Source organism: Euprymna scolopes, chromosome 7 (assembly GCF_053919585.1).
Source record: "Euprymna scolopes isolate OS-2025 chromosome 7, ASM5391958v1, whole genome shotgun sequence".
Classification (NCBI taxonomy): Eukaryota; Metazoa; Mollusca; class Cephalopoda; order Sepiida; family Sepiolidae; genus Euprymna; species Euprymna scolopes.
This window is the reverse complement of record NC_136488.1, coordinates 93,126,559-93,140,275: the sequence shown is the minus strand read 5'-3', so window position 1 is coordinate 93,140,275 and position 13,717 is coordinate 93,126,559. Positions and strand designations below refer to the sequence as shown.

Sequence of the window (13,717 nt, the reverse complement as noted above, 5' to 3'; positions counted from 1 at the left end):
GTTCAAGTTTAGAGATAATTTGGCTGCTAAGTCAGCTTTCACTTTCTTTTATTCTGATGTGGCTTGGAATCCAGCATATGATTATTTATTTATGTTTAGATAATGAGTTGATTCTGTTTAGTAGTTTGATGATTAGAGGGTTTTCAGGTTTTTTGTTATTTAATGATGTTAGAACAGAGAGTATATCTGAAAATATTAGGAATTTCTTATGTTTATTTTTTTTCTAAGATATTGAGAGCGAGGTTGATGGCACATACTTCAGCAGTAAAAATGGAACTTTCTGCTGGAAGGGCCTTCTTTAGAGTTGTTCTATTCAAAATGGCAGCACATGCAACTCTACTGTGGTCTTTAGAGCCATCAGTAAAAATTTGTTGATGGTCAGGGTATTTCAGAAGAATATAACTGTTTTTTTTTTTTTGGTAAGTATTAAGGTGGGTTTTCGCTTTTGGGAGTTCATTTAATATTAGAATTACTTTGGGTTTGTGGAAAATCCAAGTTGGAGTTTCAGATAGGATGTGTTTCTGAATATTTTCAACAGACATTCCTGATTCCTGTAGTATTGATTCCATTCAAAGACTAAAGGGTTTTATAGTTTCTCTTTTTGCTTTAAATGACTTCTTATATCTTGAATTGAATGTAATTTCATATGCTGGATTATTTGGGTGTGCTTTTAATTTAGTGTAATATTGGGCAACTAGTTTGTGACTTCTTATATTTAAAGGAATCTCATTAGCCTCTGTATGAAAACTTTCAATTGAGGACATTCTAAAAGCACTGGGTGCTAATCTCAGGCCTCCATGGCAGATTGGATCTAAAATCTTTAGGTAAGAGTTTCTAGCTGATTGGTATATAAAACTACCGTAATCCAGTTTAGCATTAGATCTAATTAATGTCCTATATAGTTTCATTAAATTTTCTTGGTCTGCTCCCCACTGTGTGAGCTATCACACGTAGTAGTTGTAATCTTTTATTGCAACTACTTCTTAGGTTCTTCAGATGGGGAATGAAAGTCAGTGTTTTATCAAATATTAATCCCAGAAATTTATGTTTATCTACAGTGGACATTACCGTTATTCCGAGTTTCAGTATAAGGTTATTGTGAAGTTTTCTCTTATGACAGAAATGTACACATTTAGTATCCATTTTTCGTTGCCCATCCGTCCAGTTTGTTTAGGCATTGTTGGAGTTTGCGTTCAATAGTGTGTTTTATATATTTTGATCTGCAATACACCAGATCATCTACATATAAGGATCCCTCAACGCTAGTGTCCAAACATTTCACTATGCTGTCCATTTTAACATTGAATAGCATCACGGGTAATACACTTTCTTTGCGGGACTCCCTTCTCCTGGCTGGTATCAGAGTAAGTAGATCCAATGCGAATCTTAAATTTGTGGTCAGATAAGAATCCCTTTATAAATTGTGGGAGTCTACCTTTTAAATCAAAATTGTTTGAACATTCATGAGTAAAACTTGGCGGAAAAGACACCCATACATGAAGTTCATTTGTGCCAAATATGGTTCGATTGCAGAAAGGATTATGCATTTTATTAACAATTTCATGGGTGGTGGGATTTGTAGGTGAGTAGGAATCACCCTGTATGATGTTTATGATAGTGTTAGGTTATGTTCAAACAAAAGAGGACAATATAAAAAAAAAATTGTATATTTCATAATATATTTAATAAAAAAATGTTTTTGTACTAATAATAGGTCACCACTTATCAAGAAGAAAAGCCTCCCAAGATTAAGAGCTATTGAGATGGAATAATTGTCAGTTGAAAGATGAAAACATTTATGAGGATTGCATGATTGTTGACACAGACCAAGTTTTAACAATTGTGAGAACGGTTTATACAAGAAATCTGTTGTCATTAGATTTGAAGATGACCATGTTGTAATTTGCAAGAAAGCAGTCTTTGCAGTATTTTGTACTTGTTTATATTCTTTTTTATTAGTTTAGTCAAATAGTTAAGATTTCCACTATTAAAATAGATAATATATTAAGTGTAATGAAAACATAAATCTATCAATACATGAAGGTTTAAGTATTTGACTATTGCTATTTAATTGCTAAATTCAGCAAGAGAATATTGACACTGGCATACCATTTTTAGTAATTACATCCAGCCTATTTGGTATAATGGTTAGAGTGTTCACTAATGAGCAAGGAGAGAAGAATTCATATTAAAGACTAAAAAAGTAGTACTTTATACCTCCTTGCTAAGCACTTAGAATGAAGAGTAAATGGAGTAATTCAGAGAAAGGAGTGGTGTCACCCCCCCCACACACACACACACATCTCTGTGTAGTAGCCAATGAAAAAAGAGCCTTTGGGTCGACTTCAACTATGGTTGCTCTATTTATTTTTAATCTTCATCCAGGAATATAAAAAAAGAATACCTTCCAAACTCAGTATTATTAAACTACCTAAGTTTTTGCATTTTCAGTTATATTGGAGAATGGACTGATTTTAAATGACAAACAAAACATGGGATGAACATTGGATTTCTTTCTTCTATAAGTCTCCAGTCGAAGCCAGGTTCATTAGAGGAACAAGAGACAAATGAGGATGTACATGTCTCAGCAAGAGATAGATCCTGGATAGTAAACTGTATTTCATATAGATATCAGACTTGAACATATTTATGGATTTGCCTCAATAAGTTTCACCTCGTCTATCAAACGCTTTGGTGATTCAGCCAAACATAATACCACAACAGTACAGTTCCAGGTTGCAAAAGCCAAAAGAAGTATATTTCTGTTTATCTAATTATATAAAGCAAAGTTGTCTGTGATTCCATCTAAAAGTCAAAATCTACACATAACACACCCACAAAGTGGATACATTCTTTTTCATTATCATTTCAGACAAAGCATAGGACTATTTTTTTCTCTAACATTTATTCTTTTGCGGGTTAACAAAATCAGAATTAGTCTGGGTGGAAGGTATTTAGAGTGATTTTTAAATGTTATGTAATAATTTTCCAATGATATTTTTTTCACTATTGCTTTGCACAAACCATAGGCACATTTCTTTTTAAGCATTGATTCTTTTCAGAGTCAACAGAAACAGAATTAGCCTAGGAGAGAGGGAGGGAAGAGGTGGTTGGTATTGAGAGTGATTTTTTTTAATGTCATGTCAAAATTTGCCAACAATTTCTTCACTATTGTTTCCAGAGAAAGTGAAATATGGAATGTGATAAAGAGAAACAGATGCAGATACGGATGATGGGGGAAGGGTGTAAAATAGATAGACAGGAGGACAGAGAGCAAAGTTTTAAAAGAAAGTTATTACACATACTTTTTAACTTTTCTATTTTGTTGTTCATGTCCGTTCCAGGCAATGTTGCTGGTTTCTAAATAAAGCAGACCAACAGGATTTTTTTTAATTTTATAAAAATAAAGTTAACAATTCAAATTTTAAAAAGAAACTTACCTATAAAATGACCATTTTAATAGAAACTGCCGTGCAGCTTTTGGAAAATTACTGCTACCTTCATGTGGTTTAAGGATTTGATTAACAACTCCTTCAAGCCATACAGCCCATTGTTCTAAAGAATTCTGGGATTGTAGAGTTTTTTTGAAATCTTGCTCAAGTTGGTGAACCATAGAATCTTCACATTGGCACACCCAGGAAGCTTGCTCCTGAAAATAAAGGCAAGAAAAAGAAATCATTTTTCATTCACAGTTTTAATTATTAAATTAAGACACAGAATTATATAAAGAATGCATCCATATTTCTACAGAATATAAAATAAAATGTTTTGCTGCATATTAAAATAAAAATAGTTGTGATCTTACAGTATAGTTAACAGTGAAGAAATTGTAAAAAAATGAAAAAATAAAAACAAATAATTGTACCATATTCAATAGAATTCAATTATCTACTAACTTGTATACTTTTAATATATTGAAACTAATATTTTTTAAAAGATTTATTTCAAGATTAGTCAAGCTAAAATCAAAATGGGTAGTCATGTTAGGTGTTAAGCTTAGAGATATTTTGAAATAAAAATATAAAAGATTTAAAATGTTTCAGAATACTAGAAGGGTTTGAAAGAAAGCTTACAATAAAATTTAAAAAAAAACAAACAAACAAAAAAAACTTTAAAACAGTTTCAGAATGTTAAAAGTATACAGGCTGGTAAAAAATTAAATTTTATCACATTTGGTAAAATTTATTTATTGTATTATTTGGACTATTCAGACTACTGTTTTCATCGAGTGCTATTCTCACAATGTTTTTTAGACAATGTAACCTTTAACCATCTTCATGTATTTCCTGTTGAACTTGGGAATTAGTACACAATTTTGAATAGAACATTTTATTTAATCTATAAATTAACATGCTCTCGTTCTATCAGCCATGACGGAGTAGAAGTCTTAAGTGATTCGCAAATGTATTCTTAGTATTGTTCCCACTGGGGATTGAACCTTCAACTTCCAGAAGAGTGTCACTTAAAACTGAATTTTACTTAGCACTTTATCTGTTGGGTTCTTGCAGACAATTCTAGTAGAGATCTGGTGAGTCTTGAACTTGTTTTTGGATATGCAGCCTTACTACTAATCAATATATAAAATATATTTTAGATTGAAAAGAAAATTCTTGCAGAATTTTTAATTTTGATTTTAAATGACGTATTTTCAAATAAGTTTTTGTTAATACATGTATTTCATGTATCATTTTAAAGAGCGGTTTTCACTCTATCTAATCGTTTAAATTACAATCGTTTTAAAACAATTATGTTTTCTTTTCAGAATGTTGAATACAAGATTGAAAAAAAGCAAATTTGCACAATTTTCTCATTTAAATTCTAACTAGGCTGAAAAGTCGCTGAAATAGGAACCACTACTGAACGCACCGCACAATGGTAGTCTAAGAAATTTTGTGGCGGCGATGAGTCTTGAAGATGATGAGCACAGTGGTCAGCCATCTGATGTTGACAATGATTAATTAAGAACCTTAGTCAAAGCCAATCAACACATAACTCTTTGAGAACTTGCTTATGAATTAGACATAACATATAGGACAATTTCTAACCACTTGAGAGTAATTGGAAAGACAAAAAAACTTGATAAATGGGTGCCTCATGAATTGAACGACAACCAAAAGAAATGCCGTTATGAAGTGTCATCTTCCCTTCTTTTATGCAATGAGAACAACCCGTTTCTCAACCGGGTTGTGACTTGCGATGACAATCAGCATCACTCAGCTCAGTGGTTAGATGCCAACAAAGCTTCATAACACTTCCTGAAGCCAGAGTTGCATCAAAAGAAGATCATACTGACTGTTTGGTGGTCTGTGACTGGTCTCATCCATTAGTTTTTTGAATGCAAGTGAAATCATTACAGCAGAGAAGTACTGTCAACAAATGATAAAATGCATCAGAAACTTCAACAACACGCAATGTTAGTCAACAGATAAAGCACAATTCTCCTCCATGACAATGCCTGACTGCATGTTGCTAAACCGACCCTGCAGAAGTTGGATGAATTGGGTTACAAAACTCTGCCTCATCTACCATACCCTCCAGAGCTCTCACCTACTGACTACTACTTTTTCAATCATCTCAACATCCCCTCCATCAAGACCAGAGGTTTTGGAGAAATATATATTTATTTAATTCTATTATCTATAATACCTATTATTTATAATAGGTTCCCATATTGTATTAAATTCTATACTAGGTCTGCTTAGTAAGTCATTGTCACTCAACATGCACTGCTCTTCGATTCATTTTATTATTGTATATTTCACCTTTTTTCAATTTGGTATATTTCTTAGTTGTTAAACATGCTACAAGATTACAGAAATAGTTTTTGCATATTTATACTAAAGTTTGGTGATAAAATAATTAATAGAAGTTTCAAGTTTATTTAGATTTTTAAAATGTATTTTTAAATAAAAATCGTAGTCATAAAAATTAGCTTTGCTGCCAATTTGGTTAATTAATTTCATTAATTCAATCAGTATATTGACACATGATGTATAATTGTAGTTTGTATGTTTTGATGAACATGTTGAAATTTTAAGAATCAGAATAAATGTGTTTTTTCTAAACTAATAAGTCACCACTTATCCAGGCTGAAAGCTACCCAAGATAAAGGTTAATGGGGTGGATGGATTGTCAGTTGAATGATGCCAAGTATTATGAGAGAACCAAAAATGATGAATGGAATGAATAAAATTTCATTATGACGGTTTATGACAAGCATTTGCTGATGTTATATTTGAAGATGACTATGTTATAGTCATCAAAGAAAATAATTCTATGGTAATACGTCCCATGGATGAAAAGTCCTTGGAAAGAGACTGTTCATGGAAATTCCCTCTAATACTAGACACATGAAGGAAAAAAGGAAAAGTTTTTTTTTCTGTTCTGGTAATAAAATGGGTTTGTACTATGAACATCTTAGAGATTTGAGCTTAATTTTTATGGCAAACTTGTGTCTTCTTTGAATGTAAAGAACAGAAGAGATCATCCACCATTAAATGTTATCAAGGTAAGAAAAAAATTATGCTTTACGAATATTTGCACCAATATTCATGTAAAATAACATATCAATCAGGAAATATTGTGAATTGGATAACTTGGTAACAGAAAAATAATTTTTATATGAATATTAATGCTAACACTGGCAAAGCATAATTTTTTCCCAATCATGAAGGGTGTACACACATATGTTATGTATATATATTTTTAGTATACGAGTCAACCCTAGTAGAGCAATTAGTCTAATGATTTACCCCGGGAATGAAACTAACATTTCTGTGTTGCTTACTTGCCATAAGCATATTTTCTTAATAGAGGGTGGCTCACTTAAAAGTAACCCGATCTCTCTAATCTTTCTCTAATCAATTTTTTTTTTTTCAGATTAAGCGGCCCACTTAAAAGTAGATACATATATGTCAACAGGAAACACTTTCAGCATTTTTATAACACTACAGGTAATTTGAACAATGCTACAGGTAATTTAAACAATAAAAGAATGTTCCTCCTTTCTACTATATTTTGCTGGGCTACTTTTAAGTGGGTCACCCTGTATACATATAACAAGAAATATTGAAATGAGAAAAAACAAATTTGAAAATTTACAAATCATTAAGTGTTCAATTAAGGAATATAAAATGACTCTTAATACATGTATTTTCAAAAGATAAGCTTTTTTTTAATTTTTTTTTTCTTGTGGGAATCGTTCCAGACAAAATGTGAAGTCACTTGATGTAAGGAGCTAACAAGAATGAAAGATGATTATCACAAAAACAGGAGATTCCTATTGACCTTAATCTTGAAATGACCAAGACTGTAGGTAGGAGGAAAAAGATGAGCAGGAAAAGAGTTCCACAGCCTGCAGTTTTTGGAAAGAAGCTATTGGAATAAAAAGATTACAATGAGGTAACAGCTGATTGATGGAGACCATTAGATCAACGAGTCAAATGAGCTGAAACAAAGGAAACTGGGAATACATCAGACAATTCTAAAGAATACATGCTATAATAGTATTTATAAAAAAGACTGAAACAAGCAACATAATGGCTGTGAGAGAGAGGTTGCACAGAAGAAAGGGTGGAGCCTCAATCGAATTACAGCTATGTTTCTGCACTTTATCAAGAACTCTCAAATAGGACAGAAATTTCCTTATTAGAAGGATGAAAATAAAATAACATTATTCGCTAGCATAAATTTGAAAATTTGCAAGCAGAACTTTTTAACATCTGTTAAAAAAAAAAAAAAAGTACCAAGGAGTTTCAAATCGGGATGAAAACATTTTATTAATGCAAATATTTAAAAAAGCAATTTGAAAATGGTGAAGTAAAACTTAACAGTAAAATGAATGATTTGAATACCATAAGTTTGGGATTTTATGAGAATCTTTGATTCTCATAAAATCCCAAACCAGAAATCTATGAATAGTGAAGTGAAGGGTTACAATAAAATCACAATAAAATATAACTAGTTTATATATATATATTATATTAGCATCAAGTCCATATAAGAATACTTAAGGATGGGCATTGTGGAATAAAAACTAAAATGTAATCAACTAGCATTTATGCAATGTTCACAACTTCCAGTCGTCTAAACACTCTAGATTGTCTAATGTATTCGCGCAAATTTGGTGTTTAACAGATCTTAATTCCCTTTATTCCCATGGCAATTTTTGGTGGTTTAGCAAAAGGTGGCTTTGTTGGCTGGGTTCAGATCTAATGACTGGCAGGAATTGTCACCTTCTACACTGATGATTGAATATGCATGAAACACTAGTGTCTGTAGGTATAAAGAAAAATTATTGTTTTTATATATATATATATATCCATATAATATTTTGATTGCAGAAATTCCGCTCTGGACCAAAATATCGTAGGTTTGCAACAACAGATGCCAGATACAAATTCAATACATCTAACCTGACAGCTTACAACCACCATTTCTGCCACTTCACTCGTGATAATAAAATGCTACATTACATCCGATGAGCAATATAATCACAATCGCCACAACTACAGAGGAAGAAGTTCCTATTTTTCTCTCTCAATACGTACTGCTTCCACCGCTACCACTTGAGACCAGGTCAAATTCTATATTTTCCTATGATATTATGCTTGCACCACCATTAACTGGTTATTACATACATACGCATAACATAATCTTTCCATTTCTTGATTCAAAAATAATTCTTCCTTCTCAAATTCCACCCATTTTGATTGGTTGATACTTGACTATTCGCATATCCTGAATCCACTTCTACAATAAATAAATAAATGCTCCAAAAAGTCTACAATATGGCGTCACTCTCTACAGAAGAAAATCGTGCTAAAAAAACTAAATTAAGCATATTAACCAATTGTCGTCGCTCTCTACATATTACAATCATGCTGAAAAAAAAAAACAAAAAAAAAACAAATTAAACATATTAACCAACTGTTATCGCTAAAAAAATCCAACAAAATTAAACATTAACCGATTGTCGTCGCACTCTACAGATTACAACTGTGCTGAAAAAAAACAAAAAAAAAAACAAACAAAATTAAACATATTAACCAATTAGTGTCGCTCTATACAGAAGACAATAACTGTTTTTCTTTTTAGGTAAATTTTTATATTAGCTCTACCTCCACAATTTTCTTTAACATGACAACTTTTATAGGTTTCCGACTATGCTGATTACAAAAATCAAATTTAAATTTGGCAGAGACAAGTACTTTTTGATGGTTGAGATTCTGAAAGCCATTTTTAACATGAGGCACTTGGGGTTGTCTATTCTGAAAGCTGTTCTTAACATGCGAAGGTTGGGAGTGTCTATTCCGAAAGCCATTCTAAATATGCTGAGGTTGGAGGTGTCTATTCCGAAAGCCATTCTTAACATGAGGAAGTTGGGGGTTGGCCACCAACAACAACCATACTTTAATTTTTTACAAGGGGGGAGGGGCATGCATCAACCGGGCAACAGCAGTTAACAGGTCCTGCTAGTATATATATATATATATATATATATATATATATATATATATATGTGTGTGTGGTGGAACGATTCCAAAATTTTTCCCCGATTCCAATCCAATTACCGATTCTGTTTTAAATTTCCAATTTCGATTCGATTCGTAATTTCTGGGTATATATTTCCTCAAATGTTTGCCTTGTAATGTATTGCAAATTGAAAGACAACAAAAGGTTTATTTTGATTTTAAACAAAGCCAAATTGTATCAGTTCTTCATTAGTATACAACATGCTACTTGAAAGTTTTCATAAAACGGTGAAAATAGTCGATAGGTAAAATGAGAAAACGATGTAAGAACAAAATATTACCCCCCCCCCATTGTTACAAACGAATTTCTAAATAATAATGTTACTATTTAGAAAACTATGTTTAACAGAGACGGCATTGGGCTTTGTTAACTATTTTGTGCCTTCTTTCGATGAATGTTTGAATTTTATTTTAATTATATAAATTTGGTGGGTTATTAAATTGATTTGCTTTGCTGTAAAAAACAAAAAACAAAAATGAGATGCAAATAATAACAACTATTGGGACCTGTAGAAATTCCACAGGGGACTCATTCATATGTAACATATTGATGTTGGTATTCATGACATAAATAGAGATGATCTTATATTATTTTAACTCTTGTTAAAACTGCAAAAGTATTTATTTAAGCTAGCAAGGATGCCCGGTGTAGCCAAGTCGTTAAGTACGCTTACATATATTTTAATTCTTGCAGATTTCGTATATATTATTATATAGTTAACGTTCTATCGATTTTTATATGTTATAAAGTTGCGATTACAAAAATTTAAAAAAATATATCCATATGACTTTGGTGCATCAGTTTGAGTTCCTTCAGCTATAATCGAAACCGAAACCAAAATTTATGAAAATTGTTGATTAAAATTATTCATTAAAAAAAAAAAAAAAAATAGATCACTGGAGTTCCATCAGCTATAATCGAAATCGAAACCCAAAACTTACGAAGAATTCTTGGTAAAATTATTTATTATAAGAAATGGGAATCCATGATTAAATCATGTCACTCACACAATCCATGATTAAATAAGTCACTCAGATGTAATCATAACACACAAAATAAATAACACACATGCTATTGTATTAATATATAGTATTGTTGAAAGTCATAAAAACCACGCTCCTTTCCTACTACAAACCCTAAGTATGGGTGACAATACAGAAAATATAGCAATTATATGTAATTTTATGATTTTGCTGATCGGCCTTAGAATTAGTGGTAAAAATTACTTATCTGCTTAAAAAGTTATAATGTACCGAAATGAGATCAGTTTACATTATAGTTATATGCACGACTGAACCCCCATTCTAAATTCTATAATAACGTTTCAGTGTGCTCACACATAATCGCCTAAAAAAGTATAATCTCATGTCTAGAATATTTTAAATGTAAATGAAAGTTTTTTTTTTTAAGTTAACAAACTTCTCAATGTTTACCTTTCCAAAGTTTTGATAAACTTGTGAGATTTTCATCTATATTTTCACTTGTGCCAAAACCAAACAAAATATAAGGAAACATGAAATATTTCAAAGGATGTGGTGATCAGACAAAAGCAACATCAGAAAAAAAATTCTAAGCATGTTAAATCTTTGATATTAAAGTCACAAGTCTCTAATAGACGCCATATGGCCATTTATTAAATAGGTGCAAAAAGCCTTTTAAAATCTGCGATATTGAATAGGTAAGTGACCTCAAGAATATTTACTTTACTTATAATAAAAACTAATAAAAACAAATTAAATTAGGTTTGGAGAGTCTGAGGATTTCCTTGTGTCTAAAAAGGTGCCATAAAACTTTAATTATTTCAGAAGCCAATGACAAATATCCCAATGTACAACTGGCGCCAACGAAATTTACCCTCCCTCCACATTCGATCATTTAAAATTTCTTAATAATCGTATGAACTCCCTCAGATGAGGGCACATAGACATTTTAGGGAATGGATGCTAAACAATTACAAAGGCAATAGGGAAGTTATAAATGATAAAATAAATAAAATAAATTAAACTCTGCTAATCAATGTTAAATCTGTAAATGAGATCTATAACTCATTCTGTGGCCCTTCTCACTCTTATGTTGTAAAGGAAAAACTTCTAATAAAAAAATACAATCTGTGCTTGTTTCATTTTTTTATTGAAAAATTTTAAAGAATCAGTTTGGAATTGGAAATTAGACTATAATTTTTCCGATTCTGATACCCCCAAAAGTTCTGATTTTTCCAATTCCCGATTCCTCATCTCAACACTAATATATATATATATATATATATATATATATATATATATATATATATATATATATATATATATATATATACATATATATCAGTAAGTTATGAAAATATATATACGTAATTAAGCTACATAAAATTTTCCGGCATTTCATCCGCATCCATCAAATAAATACATATTGTTCTTTATCACAGAGTGTAGGACTTTAAAAATTGATCAATAGCAAAAAAACTCCTCAATGTAATAGTGAAAAGAAAAGAAAACTTACCTGAACATTGGCAAAATCTACTCGATTTAAATCTGTCAGCATTTGGTTTATTTGAGAAGTATTTTGTAGAACAGCCCTTGCTGCCTGAGCAAGGTGATTTAAGGACGTATATCGACGAAGTGTCTGGGCGAAGGCACCCACAGCACTTACCTGACAAAAAAAGGACAAAAAAGTAGTGTTTTCACTGATGTAAATAAAAGCATCATAAATTTTAATTTTATCAGAATCACACCTTTAAGTAAAACAAATAAAGCAAAAACAAAATTCCAAATAAGATCATTATAGGTTTCTTTTTCTCTCATCCTCCCTCTCCAGTTACGAGTTAGATCGTATTACTACTCTTTTCATGAATCTCTTTATCAATATAGAGAGAAAGTTAAGGAAGTAGCGACAAGGAAAGTAATTACCTTAAGAAACAGAGACAGAGTAAAAAAAGTAGCAGAAGCGAGAGTAGATGGAGAGCATATAAAATATAAGCAGGCATCAAACATAAAGTGAAAAGGTGAAAGTGAAATAACTAATTAGAACAATTTAAAAGCTTTGGTGCTTGTCCAGAATTATTGATAAATTAAAAGAATAAAGATATAGCAAAATTTGTATGATGTACATACTTATGACAGAAAGAAATATAGTATACCAAAAATCACATAAGTTGATCAAGTAGTTTTATTTTTAAATAAGAAAATCAAATTTCACGGTTCAGTTAACAGCAACAATATCGTGACTTCAACTTGAAAACAAGAACTGCAAATACTTATGAGAAAAAAAAAAAAGAAAGCCATTTTTAACATGAAGACATTGGAAAAATTCAAATTAACTTAAAAATAAAACTACTTGATTGATTTACGTGATTTTTTTAATATTTTCTTTCCACCACGAGTATGTACATCATACAGATTTTTCTTCATTTTTGTCAATATAAGGGGAATTCTGTACAAGCACCAAAGTTTTTTCAAACATACCTCAATTTGAGAACCAAGGACTTATTTTAAAATGCATTTTATGTAATTAAAATATAAAGTTGCAAATTTTGATAGCGTATGAAATTCACTACAATGGAAAATGAAAATGCTAATATTTTGTTAGATTAATATATAGCGTTCATGCATTAAAAGTAAATGAGACTTCATACTTTTGTCTTGACCATTTCATCTGGAACTCCATGCATGGCACCTTTCAGCCAATTTTCCAAACTTTTCGCAAAATTTCGAATAGCTTGAGTTAATGAGCCTGAAAGAGAGAAAAAAAAAAGGCATCAAGTGAATATTAAATGAAAACAACTGATATCTATTTGCATTCTCTGTTAAATTAATATCATAAAAATGTAACTTCTCATCTTATGGTATTATTAAAAAAAAATTAAATAATATTTACAGATGCATAATGAATTTACACATTTGACATTTCATGTTCACATTTTAATAACTTAATGTGCATTGGAATTACTGGCAGGTTGAGAGATGATAAGTCTGCGTAGAAGAAATGTAAGACAATGGAGATAAATGAGAACTCAGATGGAAAAGCTGTTAAAGTTTTTTTTTCACCTTGATGATATTATAGCATAGGGAGGAGCAGATGCTAGTGTGATTACAAGAGGTAGAAGTAGATGGAACAAGTTCAAGTAACTTTCTGCCATTAATAACCAACAGAACGTTACCAATGTTGCTCAAGTGATTCTCATAAGTGA

The 13,717-nt window shown here is 31.0% G+C and overlaps 1 protein-coding gene across 24 annotated transcripts in view; it reads right to left on the bottom strand.

Moving 5' to 3' along the window:
- The window catches only part of LOC145279831 (DNA-binding protein RFX2-like), a 117,956-nt gene that overhangs the window by 16,998 nt on the left and 87,241 nt on the right, over nucleotides 1-13,717 (bottom strand). For all 24 annotated transcript variants that reach the window (XM_080131254.1, XM_080131242.1, XM_080131246.1 and 21 more), the window contains 3 exons: nucleotides 13,163-13,260; nucleotides 12,031-12,180; nucleotides 3,441-3,649 (listed from right to left, as the gene is read on the bottom strand). In XM_080131254.1, the coding sequence (XP_079987380.1) occupies nucleotides 3,441-3,649; nucleotides 12,031-12,180; nucleotides 13,163-13,260 (457 nt within the window). The remainder of the gene's footprint in view (nucleotides 1-3,440; nucleotides 3,650-12,030; nucleotides 12,181-13,162; nucleotides 13,261-13,717) is intronic.